General features: G+C 35.9%; 1 protein-coding gene and 1 pseudogene across 26 annotated transcripts in view; one reads left to right on the forward strand and one right to left on the reverse strand.

Moving 5' to 3' along the window:
• CCDC18 (coiled-coil domain containing 18) overlaps window positions 1-15,780 on the reverse strand; it is a 98,509-nt gene that overhangs the window by 82,008 nt on the left and 721 nt on the right. For 7 of the 26 annotated variants that reach the window (XM_063816691.1, XM_063816712.1, XM_063816665.1 and 4 more), the window contains exons 1-6: window positions 15,375-15,530; window positions 12,710-12,845; window positions 12,059-12,227; window positions 9,705-9,863; window positions 4,103-4,209; window positions 2,465-2,593 (exon numbers count right to left, since the gene is read on the reverse strand). In XM_063816691.1, the coding sequence (XP_063672761.1) occupies window positions 2,465-2,593; window positions 4,103-4,209; window positions 9,705-9,863; window positions 12,059-12,227; window positions 12,710-12,843 (698 nt within the window). In that variant the 5' untranslated portion in view covers window positions 12,844-12,845; window positions 15,375-15,530. Of the gene's footprint in view, window positions 1-2,464; window positions 2,594-4,102; window positions 4,210-9,704; window positions 9,864-12,058; window positions 12,228-12,709; window positions 12,846-13,720; window positions 15,696-15,780 lie in introns of those variants that run through there. The other 19 variants (XM_063816700.1, XM_063816672.1, XM_016922486.4 and 16 more) reach the window with 9 other exon arrangements.
• On the forward strand, window positions 5,077-5,525 carry LOC107967389 (large ribosomal subunit protein eL42-like; annotated as a pseudogene).

Below are 15,780 nucleotides of genomic sequence, written 5' to 3' on the forward strand. Positions count from 1 at the left end.
CCTCCTGAGTAGCTGGGACTCCAGGCGTGTGCCACCACACCAGGCTAATTTTTATATTTTTTGTAGAGATGGGGTTTCACCATGTTGCCCAGGCTGGTCCTGAACTCATGAGCTCAAGTGATCCACCTATCTCGGCCCCACAAAGTGCTAGGATTACAGGTGTTAGCCTCCGCATCCAGTCTGCTTTCAATTTTTCTGTGTCCTTATGTTTTAGGTAATCTCTTACAAACAGCATAAAGCTAAACAATCTCTCCCTTTCTTTACACTGGCTTTTTAATCCATTATGATTAATCTTCTCCACCCAATAGTCCTTGAAAAGGTTCTGATCTTTCAATCTCAGAATGTGTCTTAGTCTATTTGTGCTGCTAGAACAAATATCATAGTCTGGGTAGTTTATAAAAAACAGAAATGTATTTCTCACAGTTCCGGAGGCTGGGAAGTCCAAGATCAAGGTACTGGCAGTTTGGTAGGGCCTAATCTCTCTGCTTCCAAGATGGTGCCTTAAATGCTACATCCTCCAAGGAGGAGGAACACTTTATTCTGACATGACAGAAAGGAAAAAAGGGACAAACTCCCTCTGTCAAGCCCTCTTATAATGGCATTAATCCATTCACGAAAGCAGAGCCCTTGTGACCTAAGTACCTCCAAAATGCCCCACCTCCCAACAGTGTTGCATTGGGATTAAGTTTCCAATACAAAAAATTGGGGGGACACATTCAAACCATAGCAGAAAGTCAATATTCATTTTAGTTCTTCAAAAAGCTCCAAGAGTCTTCATGTCATTACCTCTACCTAAAAATCTCAATTGGCTATTTACGCTTTCCAGGTTAAAATACAAATCCTTTGGTATAACACACAAAGCCATTTACAGTCTGGATCCAGCCTGTCTTTCTTGTCTCATCTCCCACTACACCTATTTACTTATAAGAACATAAAATTACTTAAGAGTTCTTCAGCAATGATACCCTTTTATACTTCTATACCTTTGCACATGCTGCCCAGAATGTGTCTGTCCCCCACTTACTCACTTTGTGAAGCCCAAGTCAATATTTAGCCAGGCGCAGTGGCTCACGCCTATAATTCCAGCACTTTGGGAGGCCAAGGAGGGTGGATCACTTGAGGTCAGGAGTTTGAGACCAGCCTGACCATCATGGTGAAACCCAGTCTCTACTAAAAATACAATAATTAGCTGGGTGTGGTAGTGCATGCCTGTAATCCCAGCTACTCAGGAAGCTGAGAAAGGAGAACTGCTTGAACCCAGGGGGCGGAGGATGCAGTGAGCCAAGATCACACCACTGCACTCCAGCCTGCGAGACAGAGTAAGACTCCATCTCAAACAACAACAACAAAGTCAATACTCTATCCTAAAAGTCATCTCTTATCTAAGTTGCATAGAGGAAACTGGTAGCTCTTCCTCTTTATTTTTTCTTGGCAGCTATATTGTGAATGTGGTCTTCATGTATTATTATCTCACTATTTTAACTAACCACATGCAAAGCTTATCTGAGTAAGTGAAGTGTGAATTCTAGAGTATTTAACCACAAAGTTTATAAAATAGTTAAATTGTTAGTATTTTTTAAGAGGTACATTTCTTTTTTTCATTTACTCTTCATATCTATCCATATCAAGATAATATCATCTTTATTTAACAGATGAAAAAAACCTGAGATTTCAAAAGGTTATATCATTTGGCCAAGGTAACAAAGCCAATGAGAGGTAAAATCTAAAAATTTTCTAACTCCAAAACCTACGCATTTTCTACTAAGCAATATTGCAAATTGCAAAATTGCAAAATTGCTTAGTACAGATTATGACTTTATACTGTATAACAACTGCTATAATCCTATTTTATTATAAAATCTTATTAGTTTAAACTCAAAAAATTTAAATCTTTATCAGTTTAAAAGTGAACTGGCATTCAGAGTTAATGGTTCCTTGGACAGAGCTACTTAAAAGACTTGATCTCAAGATATAATTTATACAAAATAGATATTTTTGTACTATTTATATATTTCTAAAGGAAGATCCAAGCACACATTCACAGGCATTGAGTTTCTTTCTCTATGAGGCAAAATTTTCTTTTAAAGAGTTCATTCAACATTTTATTTAGTTTTATTAGAGGTAATATTAATTTACAGGCTTTTTCCCTGTTAGTATTTTAAACTCAGTGTACTGGTTTCAAATAGGCCATAGAACTTAATTTCAGAAATAAGTATCATTAAACTGATAATCGTTATCAGTTTTGTAGAAATTAAGCCCAATCCAGAATGCTAATAACATAAATTCCACATATAAACATTTTAATGGAAAATTTTAAAAAATTAATAGATTAAAAAGAACATTAAGTTAATTTATTGCCAAATCTCTGAAATTTTTTCACTTCAAAAATTAACTAGAATTTTAAATAGGTAATATATCCTTTTATTCCCTTTCAAAAACATGTATTTGCTTTAAAAACACATACCTTTTTCCTTGTTTGGTTTGTTCAAGTAAGTCCACCTTTAATTTTATACATTCCTCTTTGGACTCCTGCAAACTCTGTTCCTTTTCAATTACCATTTTCTGGCTCTGTTCCAGCTTATTTTCTGCCTCTCTATAAAATAAAGGATACTTTGTTTAAGACTACTAAAGAGATTATCCCGGGTATGCAAGAATAATTTAATATTAGGAATTATATTTGTTTAAATCAATGAGTTAAGAGAAACAATATACAAAAAGAGATAGAGAAAAAGGCATATTCATCACTTGTTAATTAAGAGTTTTTTAAAGAATAAAAGAATACTTCCACCAGATGATAAATATATCTGAAGTAATAACTCACATCGTATTTTATAGTCAGATACCAGAAGCATTCCTGTATAGTTCAGAAACTAAATAAAGATGACTGTTATCACCCCCACATCCAACAACTTTTCTGACAGTTCTACCCACTGCAAAAAGCAAATATGAAAAGGTAATAAGTAGTATAAATGCTGAAAAGGAAAGACAAAATTTTTTTTCTTTCTTTCTTTTTCCTACTCTTTGACTCAGAAACAAAATTTTTTTTATTTGCTGATAATACCATTAGCTACCAATTACAAAATAATTATATTATACAAAAGTCGGTAACCTTCCCATACACTAGCAATGAACAAAGTAGGAACAATTCACAATTGCCAAAAATATAAAATACCTACAAATTTAAAATAATATATTTATTACAAAGAAAATTACAAAACTCTGATGGACATAAAAGACAACTTCAGTGTGCAGCAGCATCATTTGCAGAACTTGTGCAACGCCTCCCAACTTGGTTCAGTATGCCAGAGATAAGACCTGAGAATTTGCATTTCTAACAAGTTCCCAGGTGATGCTACTACTGCTGGTCCTTTAACTATACTTTCAGAATCACTCAGAGTAATATGTTATTTAATATGCATATATTTCCCATTTTATTCAAAGCAGAAGAGAATAAATTATAAAGTGCCTGATGGCAAGGCATGGCAGCCCATGCCTGCAATCCCAACACTTTGGGAGGCCGAGGCAGGATGACTGCTTGAGGCCAGGAGTTTGAGACCAGCCTGACCAACATAGTGAGACCCTGTCTCTACAAAATAAAAAATAAAAAGCTTAGCTGGGCACAGTGGGTGCGTGCCTGTAGTCCCACCTCCTTGGGAGGCTGAGGCAGAAGGATCACTTGAACCCAGGAGGCTGAGGCTGCAGTGAGCCATACTGTACCACTGCACTCCAGCCTAGGTGACGCAGTGAGACCCTTTCTGTAAAAATAATAAAAGTGTCTGAGTCCTTTACATTTTATTTCTTGAACTCCCTTTGAAACACTGAGTATATACTTCTGTGTAGGTGAAGAAATGAACTAATTCATATTTGATAAAAGCATGTAAATAGGCATCTCACCTTAGTCTTTTTAGCCCCTATATACTACATGCAACCTACAGCCAAGAGGAGTTATGATTGACTAAAAATAGATTCAACAAGTTCTAAGACAGCTGAACACCATTAGGTTACTGTAAATTTATTGGGTGTGGGGAACAAGATTTAACAAGATATAATAAAATGTAAAAGTAGAAAATACAACTTTGAGAGCTATAAAAAGTATATTTACCTCAAAACTTTATCTTGAGCTGAAACCTCTGCTTCCAAATTTATAATCTGTTCTTCTAAGATTGGGACACTGGCTGCCTGCTGTTGAGCAGACTCAAGCATAGAAACCTAAAACATAAAAACAACTTTTATAGTACTTTCAGAAAATAAATTAACCTACTTGGTCCTTAGTTTTTTTCCTGTCAGATGAGGGTGTTCAATAGGGCTCCCAAATCATTGGTCAGATATAAAGCTTCCCATCTATTCCTTTGATCAACATTTACATGGGCATATCATCATTATAAGCCAGCCTTGGCATGTAAGCTCCTGGCATTACCTTCAACTTATAACTGAAGAGTTATTTAGGGGAGAAAATAGAATCTCTATTGATAAGCATCTAGCAAGATTTATTTTACATAAATTAGAAAATTAAACATAAAATATCAAACTATAAACAATTATAAAAGAAAATATTTATTGAATTTTTATGATTTAAAAACCTAATTATAGAATACATGCTTACTAGGAAGAATCTAAATACAGAAAAGCATAATAACCCTACAATCTGTATAATAAAGAGAGTACAACTACTATAGCAGGGTGGGAACCCACAATCTAAATGGTATAGAAGAGAGTATCAATAAGATAACTATCACTGAAAAAGAAGTTTAGAACATGAAGGCACAAGGTACTGTAGAGGGCAGAAGTGAGGACCCAATGAAAAACCAGGGATACAGTTCAAAGTATCTGCAAGTAACAGTCATCCTCTTTTTCCCACTCCCAGAACACCAATAGCAAGGTGTTGGCATACTAGGAAAGAGGCAGAAAGTTTATTATCAGAAGAAACTGAACAGAAGAAGCTTGAGACTGTGAGACACTAAAAGTAATGAGCAGGAATGAAGTACAGCTGTAACAAGGGAATTAATATAAAACGGTTAGCCCCACCTTACTACTCAATTTCATTTTGGGTTATCCCACAGGTGAGAAACTAAAGGATTCTTTGCTGGAGAAACTCAATTGCTCCAAAAAAAAAAAAAAAATCTCCATGCTGATAGCACTCCCGCAAACATGGTGAACATTCCTAAAACCTGCGGGACTTTCTGTAAGAAGTGTGGCAAGCACCAACCCCAGAAAGTGCCACAGTACAAGAAGGGCAAGGATTCTCTGTATGCCCAGGGAAAGTGTCGATATGACAGGAAGCAGAGTGGTTATGGTGGGCAGACTAAGTAGATTTTCCAGAAAAAGGCTGAAACTACAAAGAAGATTGTGCTAAGGCTTGAGTGCACTGAGCCCAACTGCAGATCTAAGAGAATGCTGAGTATTAAAAGATGCAAGCTTTTTCAACTGGGAGGAGGTAAGAGCAGAAAGAGCCAAGTGACCCAGTTCTAAGTGTTATCTTTTGTTTTATTATGAAGACAATAAAATCTTGAGTTTATGTTAAAAAAAAAAAAAAGGGAAAGAAAAACATCTCATACTGATACTGTTTGGGGGCTGGCAGGTGTTTCCCTACAAAAGAACCACCTCCCTAACCATCACCCAGAAATAAAGTCCACTGGACAACAAACCACCAATCTGCATTTAAATGCCTTTCTCTTAAATATGAATAGCTAAAATACTAACACCTGAAAAAATCTTCTTTTTTTTGAGATGGAGTCTCACTCTGTCACCAGGCTGGAGTGCAGTGGCGCGATCTCGGCTCACTGCAACCTGCGCCTCTGGGTTCAAGCAATTCTCCTGCCTCAGCCTCCCGAGTAGTTGGGACTACAGGCACACATCACCACGCCCAGCTAATTTTTGTATTTTTAGTAGAGACGGGGTTTCACCATGTTGGCCAGGATGGTCTCGATCTCTTAACCTCGTGATCTGCCCACCTCAGATTCCCAAAGTTCTGGAATTACAGGCGTGAGCCGCCGTGCCCGGCCCAAAAGCTTCTAACATAAAAGTCAGAGGCCTAAACAAAAGAAAAAGGAAAGTAAAGCAAACATGAAAAAAAAAATCATTAAATCTTCAGAGTGCTAAGAGAGAATACTACATTAGTATGTTATGAAATACAAAACAATCGGAACAAAAAAAAACTTCAGAAACTGAAAAAAGTATGACAGCCAAAATAAAAGATTTAATAGAAATGCAAAAAATAATGTTGAGAATACCTCCTAAATAAAAATCACAGGGCCAGGCGCGGTAGCTCAATCCTGTCATCCCAGCACTTTGGGAGGTGGGTGGATCGCTTGAGTCCAGGAGTTCAAAATCAGCCTGGGCAACATGGCAAAACTCCATCTCTACAAAAAGACAATACAAAAACTAGCCAGGCATGGTGGCACGTGCCTGTAGTCCCAGCTACTTGGGAGGTTAAGGTGGGAGGATCACTTGTGCCCAGGAGGTCAAGGTTGCACTGAGCTGTGATTGCACCATTGCACTTCAGCCTGGGCAGCAGAGCAAGACCTTGTCTCAAAAAAAACAAAAAAACAAGGCTTACATTCAAAAGACAGGTAATAACAAATGTTTGCATGAATGTGGAAAAAAGGGAATCTTCATACGCTGTTGGTGGGAATGGAAATTAGTACCACCATTATGGAGAACAGTTTGGAGGCTCCTCAAAAAACTAAAAATACAGCTACCATATGATCCAGAAATTCCACTGCTGGGCATATACCCAAAAGAAAGGAAATCAGTATATTGAAAAGGTATCTGCACTTCCATGTTTGTTGCAGCACTGTTCAATAGCCAAGATTTAGAAGCAACCTAAGTGTTCATCACAGATGAATGGATAAAGAAAATGTAGTACTTACACAATGGAGTACTATTCATCCATAAAGAAGAATAAGAATCAGTCATTTGCAACAACATGGATGGAACTAAAGATCATTATCTTAAGTAAAATAAGTCAGGCACAGAAAGACAAATATCACATGTTCTTACTTATTTGTGGGATCTAAAAATCAAAACAATTGAACTCATGGACACAGAGAGTAAAAGGATGGTTACCAGAGGCCGGGAAGGGCAGTTGTTGGGGTGGGGAGAGGTGGGGATGGTTAATGGGTACAAGAAATAGAAAGAATGAATAAGAACTACTATTTTATAGCACAACAGGTGACTATAGTCAATAATAACTTAATTGTACATTTAAAAATAACTAAGAGTTTAACTGAATTGTTTATAACACAAACGATAAATGCCTGAGGGGATGGATATCCATTCTCCATGATGCGATTATTATGCTGCATGATTGTATCAAAAAACCTAATGTACTCCAAAAATATATACGCCTACTATGTACCCACAAAAATTAAAAATAAAAATTAAGAAACAGAAAAATTTCCAGAACCAAAAGATACAAGTTTCCAGCCTGAAAGGGCTCTCAAATACCCAATATGAGTAATAAAGGCCTATTCAAAGACAACTTGTTGTGCAGTTTTAAAACACCAGAATGGGAAGATCCTAAGAACTACCATCTACCATAAAGTGAAAAACAAACAAATGGGGGGAAAAAAGAGATTACATGCTAAAAAGTAATTCACAATGGCAACAGACTTTTCAAAGTGGCACTGGAAGATAGAAGGGAGTAATGCCCTAAAAATTCTCACATTAAATAATTTTCAAACTGGAATTTAATCATGAGTGAAGAAGAAATTAAGACATTTTCAGGCAGGCAAGGAAGTAACTGGAAGATATGCTCCAAATACAGAAAGAATAAACTAGGAAATAACAAAAAATAGAATTCAGGAAACAGTAGCTCCAACCTAGAACAACACCAAAGAGAAGTCCCAGGGTAGCAGTTGGACAGCAGGTGTAGAGGGCAAAAAGCTCAGAAAGAGCAGGACGCCAGGCTCCAGAAGAGTAAGTACAACCATTGCCAGACGTAAGTTATGAATATATTGATTGATTTCTGCAAAACAGTCTCAATAGTGGGCATATATGTAACATCAAAAGCTCATACATGGCCTGAAATAGGTGGCTTCCCTAAAAAATATTTCAACAACTTTGAAAATGCTGAGCTGAGAAATACAATACTAGTATCTTACTTCCTCACATAACCACTGGTATGTTTATATCCTAAAAAGAAAGGTTCAAAATGCTATTAGTTCATAGTTATTAAATTATCTTTATGTCTCTTTTCTTACTTTAAATCACTAAGCAATCATGACTTTAAAAAGAGAGATTATCTACAGTTGAAGAAAAATTTTAAAAATAAGCAGAAAAAATGAACAGACAAATCACAAAGAAATCTAAATCGCAAAGAAATACTGAAAAGGTACATTTTGTAAGAAATCAAGAAAAACAGCATTTTTCCCTCAAAGTGACCAAGAAAAGATGAGGAACCAAATGTAAATGCTTGAAAAACATTATTTCCCTAAAATTTGGTCATTCTGCCTCTGTAAGTCTACCCTAGAAATAATCTCAAACACCAAAGAAGTTTTATGTTCATTGCTGCATTTTGTTTTTCCTGTGCTGAAATAATCCCTAATAGCATTTTGTTTTGTTTGAAAAAACAGAAAAGAAAAACGAAGTCTTCCCATAACTCCTCTATTTAAAACTACATATAATGTATGTATACAATGCTTATAAAAGTAAATAGTGAAAGCCTCACTCCAACCTTCCAATCTCTCTCGAAATTATCAACAGTGTGAAGCATAGTTTCTAACCTTAATATATCACATGTATACATATTTACATACAAACACACACACACAGACACATGCACACTTCTTATAAAGAGGAAAACTAAGAGTATTATACATGTGTGTACTGCTCTGTAATGTTTTTCTGCCACTAAATATATTAGGTAATTGTTTTTGAGTGCTGACTACACATAGACACTGTTTTAAGTGACTACATATATTATATCATTTAAACCTTATAATGCTCCATACAAGTCAAACAACTTTGCATCTTAGTACTAGTATATTTGCCTCATTTTTTTAAAAAAGGTTTTGTTGCAATCTATCTTATGGGTATACCATAATTTACTATGTCTCCATTATTGGACATTTTGGTTTCTTCTAATTTTTTGTGTAATACCAATCATTTAGTAAAAAAATAGGAAACCACTGAAATACAGGAATTATTAACTAAATTATGATATAATCACATGAAATATAATGCTACCATAAAAAATGTTCAATGGAAAAGCTATGTAAATGCATCAGAAAATGCACAGACTATATATAAAGTAAAAAACAGAAAACACCAAAACTATTTAAAACAGTCTGGATTCAACTACGTATTAAACTGGTAAAGTGGTTTCTAGGTGGAAACTCTGGGTGATCTTTCTTCCTCTTTTTGCTTCTTTTAAAATTTTCAACAATGACAATGTGTTATTTTAAAAGGGAAGATAAGTAAGTTATACTTCCTTTGTATAAAAAATAAAACCACACAAATTGGTAATCTTAACACCTTAAGAAGCTGACTTATCTAAATGCAAAAACTGTAAAGTTCCCTTCAATCATTTTCAGATATAATTCATACAATATTGATTTTATAACATGTTGATACTATAGTATTATAATGAAAATTACTTCCCATAACACATTAAGGCAATGTGGCAATACAAGGAATATTTTTCCAATTATAAATCTTAAAATAACAACTATTTTCTGTTGGCAAACTTATTTCAAGATACATACTTTTGCTCTTGACTGTGTTAATTCAAAGTGAATAGATTCAAATTTAGTCATTAAGGAATGATTCTGTGTGACCAAACAAGCATTCTGTTGCCTAAGTTTATTTAGTTTCTCTCGAAGGCTTTTAATCTCCTCATCCACAGGGGTACAAGATGAAAACATCTGAAAGAATGAAAAAGAACAAATATATTTTCAATTATTTCAATTAAGGGTTACATGTAATTAACGGAAAATTATGAGCAATTATTAACAAAATGACTAAGCAGCTCAGAAAATGAGTTAAAATACTTAGTGAGTATTGACAAGGATATGTGGAACAATCAATACTCTCTCTTCCACTGCTGGTGGAAGTACATACAAGTATAACCTGGAAAACAGTGGTGCACTTTGGGAAACTGGCTGGTATTATCCAGCAAAGTTGAATATGCTAAGAACCAATAATATCATCCCTAGACATAAACCTGATAAAAACTTTTGTACTCTTTCACGTGCAGATATAAAACTATTCATAGCTACATTGTCCACAGAGATAGTAAATAGAAAGAACCCAAATGTCCACCACCAACAAAATGGATAATAGGTAAAATATTATTTCATCTGTATACATATTTTTATTATATTCTTTTTATATATATTTTACAATACATTTAATTTTCATGAGGATTGTGATTTTCAAAACATTTCTTTTAATTAACTTTATTTTGAGTGATTTATTTATGCAATTCAAAACTTGAAACTATATAAAAGAAAAAGTATACACAGAAGTCTCTTCCCATCTTTAATAGGTGGGTAACCACTTTTATAAGTTTCTTGTTTAGTCTTCTAGTAATTCCACATGCATACATAAGCAATACAAATTACCCACTTCCCTCCTCTCCTTATGCAAAAACTAGCACATTAAATATAACATTCTGCACCTTGCATTTTTTTTTAACTTGAACAATATACACTGGCAATCTCTCCATAATAAATACATTGACAAACTCCTTTTTTCTTCTCAACTGCATAGTTTCCATTGTATGAATAAACCATTAGTTTATTCAACTAACCCCCTATTACTGGATACTTGAACTATTTCTAATCTTTTGATATGATAAACAATGCCTAATTTCATATCCTGCAGGGTGTCTATAGTATCGTTTTTCCAGAAATGGGAGTTCCAAGTCAAGGTAAATGTATTTGTAATTTTGGTAAATATTGCCAAATGCATCTCAGTTGGGGTTATATCACTGTGCATTCCCACTAGGCAATGTACCCGTACCCAATATCACCAATAAAATAACACCTCAAACATTTGAATGTTTAATAATTCTATAGGTAAGAACTAGGTAAGGTACTTAGGTATAGTTTCATTTTGAATTTATCTTATTATGAGTGAAATTGGACACCTTTTCATTAGTTTGGATATCACTTTTATTTCTTTTTCCGTTCATGTCTTTTGCCCATTGGGTTACTGATCTTTTTGTTCTCAATTTCTAGGAGATCTTTACACACTAGATTAGCCTTTTGTCTTTGATAGGCATTATCATTATTGTTTTCCCAATTAAGGCACATATACAATAAGAATGATCAGCAATTTGAATGAGGATAGAGATCAAATTTCTTAGAATTACATACCATGTAAACATGGAATTTGAATTTGTTTCTAAAAAGTAGATTCAGACAGCTTCATTAAGCAGATTCGTTACAAAAAGGAAAGCTCTTAATGGTTGGCTTTCCGAAGTGGAAAGAGCAAATACATATCCAAAAAGATTATGTGCAACCGTATCTGTGTATATACATGTAGGGAGTCGGGGGAACAAAGAACAGGAAGAGAGTGTAAAAGGAGATAAAAGAGTTGAGTGAGGAAGAGGGATAAATGCAGGGAGATAAATATGTGATAGAATAAGAAAAAGGAAGAGAGTTTCAGACCAAGCAAAGATCTCTAACATCATTGACAAAATAGATAATGAAAAGAGAACAGTGCCATACTATCCAAAGTACTTGATCCAGGCTTTAAATGGTGGGTATACCTTAACTACTTAATAAACAATTGATTACCTATTATGTATAAGATGTAGTGTTAAAATCAAGGGGATTATAATTTACATAAGAAGACATTTAACTGCAAAAAGGTAATAAATATGTAAGTTTAAAAGTAGAGTAATACACCAAGATAACTACTTTCTTGTTAGAACATAAAAAGAACAATTATATTTAAATTCTTGAGTACCATAGTAAAAGATTATGGAAACCATGAATAAAGTATTTAAAGAAAAAATTTTTTTCTTTAATTTTAAAATTAAAAAAAAATTTTTTTAAGTAGACAGGCCTAAAACCAAAACTTCTTTTAACTAGATAGGTCTAAAAACAATAACCTTATCTCTTGGCTTTTTTTGAAAATCAGTGCTGCTACCAGATATTTTACAGACGTTTTCATAAGGTGAATAATTCAAAAGTCCAGGGTGGCTAGGCTGAACATCCAAAATTAGCTTTTCAGACCTTGAAGGATTAGGGGCATAATGAGAATTTTCACTTGGACTAACACTAGAGAAAAAAGAAAAAACATATTTCAGTTCTTGGATAGTTTATTCATTACAAATTGCTATACATTAAATAAGAAAATAGAAAACCTGAAATGCTGCTAAGCAGATTCACAGTTATGAACATAAGGCAATGTTTCCACTAAATTTTAAATAAATCATAATTACTTTTAAACTAGCAAACTGTATTTCTAGAGCCTCTACGCTAAGATTACTTAAGATTCAAAAAAATCATAAAAAATTAGTAAAGCCCAAAATATATATTTTATACTGAGTTCTAATACACTGAAAGTGTTTTTAATATGCAAAGAGGCCTCTCTAATATTCCTTATTTTTCCTTAAACTGAAAGTTACATTAAAAAGTATAAGAAAATTATTTCTTATTCCAGAGGCACGTTAGAAACAATACATCATAATGAAATCCACACATTTTACATTGATGTATTTAAGGCACAGTGAATTCTATATGTGATTTTACTTACTTACCTGGATAACTCTTCCCCTAAACTCTGCAAACTCCATTCTGTTATCTTCAGTTCATGTCTTAAGGAAGCAACATTTGCAAGCAAACTTTCCTCTTCATTGTCTTTATTATAGTAGTCTGATGAACTAGATTCCATTTCTTAAAAAAAAAAATGAATTTCTTGTACCTTGTCTGAAAGATTCTGTAGTTTCAGTCAAAATACTCACATGAATAGAATTTAACTCATTAGTTTTCTATTTCAAATGTTGTGAAATCTTTCATGGTGGTTTAAAACAAAACAAAAAATCAATAATAATGAATTTATCTGTAGTGTAAAGCCATAAAGGAGTTCAATACAATTTCAATGAATGAATTTTTCATTTTAGCCAGGGTCTAGTTATTATAGTTCCCTTTTCTAAGCATACCTGATCTTCCTAACAATTGTTAATTATTTTCATTACATGTTAAGGAAACTAAGAATCAGACATTAAATAACTTGCTCAAAGTCCCACAAACTGTAAATGGTGAAATCAAGATTTGAATCCAAGTCATTAGGATGCAAAGACCATTAAATTATGTCGCATTGTAGCTTTATTACATATTACATATCAATTTCAATATGAGGTGTTTGAACTTTCATAATTACATTACAAGTACTGGACATCTGATTAAATGGTATCATTACATTCATATTTTGTTAGAAGGGAATTTATTACCAGATAAAAGCTGTCTCCTCCTCCTATGCCCAATAGTTATAAAATTTTAAAAACACACATTTACAAGTCACAACCACAGGGATCAAAATAACATTTGGCAGGTCAACTCATAGAAATGAAGAAAAGCTTTTGTTTCTTCAGTGGATGAGTATCTCTAGGGTTGTGAAACTACTAAATTTCTTTGCATATAAAAATCACAATAAAGCATCACATTTTATTATTGTAATTAATACAAAAAACTAGAGCTTTATAATCTCCACTACTACAGAGCTTTCTGCGCAATCTTAAAATTACGTTCCTCTTTCAGATCTCATTTACCTTTTTCATTGTAGCATCTCCTTCAACGCCCTTCTTAGCATTCTGATCCCATCCCAAGTTCCAAAAGGTTAAAAGTCCTGTGCATTACGTTCAGGACTGCAATGTACTTAGAGAAGCTCAATATTTTGAATGAATTAACGAATACTAAACTGTCCTTCCTTCCCTCATCCAGTTAGAATGGTATGTTACATTTATTCCCCACTCAAAAATTCTCAGATGTAGGGAGGAAGATTAAAAAGAAAACTCCCACCTTATGGAAAGAAAGTGGCAGGAAATTAAATGAGATACTATGTAATCTTAATAGACAAACTGGTTCTATCCTCTTTCCCTTTTTTGTTTCCACAAATTTGCTTCTGCTTAAGTGACAAGACTCTCGCAGACAAGTCAATAAATCAGGTCCCCATCCTGCTTTATCTATTCAACATCTCTAGCTCTCTGTATGATGGTGAAGGAGAAAAGGGTAGAGAAAATTGGGCAAATTCTATAATACCATTTGGTACTATATATTTCATCTTAAATCAGGTTTTAGTTCAACATCTGTGTATTGCCATGCAAGAAATAACTCCCAGTCCGGGCGCGGTGGCTCACGCCGGTAATCCCAGCACTTTGGGAGGTCAAGGCGGGTGGATCACGAGGTCAAAAGTTAAAGACCAACCTGGCCAAGATGGTGAAACCCCGTATCTACTAAAAATACAAAAAAATTAGCCGAGGGTGGTGGCGAGCGCCTGTAATCTCAACTACTCGGGAGGCTGAGGCAGAGAATTGCTTGAACCTGAGAGGCGGAGGTTGCAGTGAGCCGAGATCGCGCCACTGCACTCCAGCCTGGGCGACAGAGTGAGACTCGGTCTCAAAAAAAAAAAAAAAAAGAAAAGAAAGAAAGAAAGAACTCCCTAACTCTTCTGCAGTAGCAATGAATATATTTGATACTAAAATGTTTTCATTTTCCTAGTGGGCCATTTACTGTCAAATGAATGTCCTTAACTTCAATTTACAGTAGTTACCCAAAAAAGGCTATCTTCACTGACTATGCATACCTAGAAAAGCACATCATCCTACTCACCGACCTTAACAACATCATCTTTCGGCCCTAATTAACAATGTGTTTGTAGGTTTGCACACGCACACCCATCAAACGAAGGACAAGTGTTCTTTTATACCCTATGTATGTGATACAATGGGCTGTAGTCGAAAAAGATTCCTCATTTTGGAAAGAAGTCATAACTTTATGTAGTAGTCTCCTGTCTCAAGATCGCTTGACACAGCTAATCTTACATCCGTCTGAAAGAAGCGGGGGCGGGGGTGGGGGACGGAAGTGACAGTTTCCTCTTTTTTTTTTTTTTTTTTTTTAATTTTATAGAGACAGTGGCTCGCCATATTGCCAAGGCTGGCCTCGAACTCCTGGGCTCAAGCAATCCTTCCGCCTCGGCATCCCAAAGTGCTGAGATAACAGGCGTAAGCCACTGCGCCCGGCCTCCTATTTTTCATCAAATAAAATACAACCGTTCAGAGCAGCATGCTCAGCAACCACGAGGACCAGTCCCAGCGCATCCAAGGTGCCGGGAGGGAAAGGAACAAAACTCCCCCAGGTAAGCCGGTTTCCCCACGCCAAGGCGCAGTCGCTCACCACCCAAATCGTCGCTGGGGAGAGACCCACCCGGCGACTGCGCGCTTCGCACTCGAGTCTGCGTTAGGAAGCCTCTGACCCTTTCTCGGGCCCCTGCGCGTGGGAGCCTCGGACACAACTCGGAAACCAGCGAACCCCGGCAGCACGGAATTCGAACTGCCGCGGGAGCCGTTGGGACGCGCCTACCCGGTCACTGCCCCGCCCCGGCGCAGACTGCGTGAGGCGCCGCCGAAGGCGCGGGGCTTGCCGGGGATCGTGGTCGGCGAGCGCGCCCGAGCCCACTAGCGGAGCCCGCCCGGGACTACATTTCCCACAATTACCGCCATGATGCCCATTGGTGGGGGAAGCCATGGGAACCGGAGGCCGTCAAGGGGAGAGGCGGGCGGCGCTCACGCCTGGCCTGAGGGGGCCGAGACTGAGGCGGTTGCGGAACAGG

Source organism: Pan troglodytes, chromosome 1 (genome assembly GCF_028858775.2).
Source record: "Pan troglodytes isolate AG18354 chromosome 1, NHGRI_mPanTro3-v2.0_pri, whole genome shotgun sequence".
Taxonomy (NCBI): Eukaryota; Metazoa; Chordata; class Mammalia; order Primates; family Hominidae; genus Pan; species Pan troglodytes.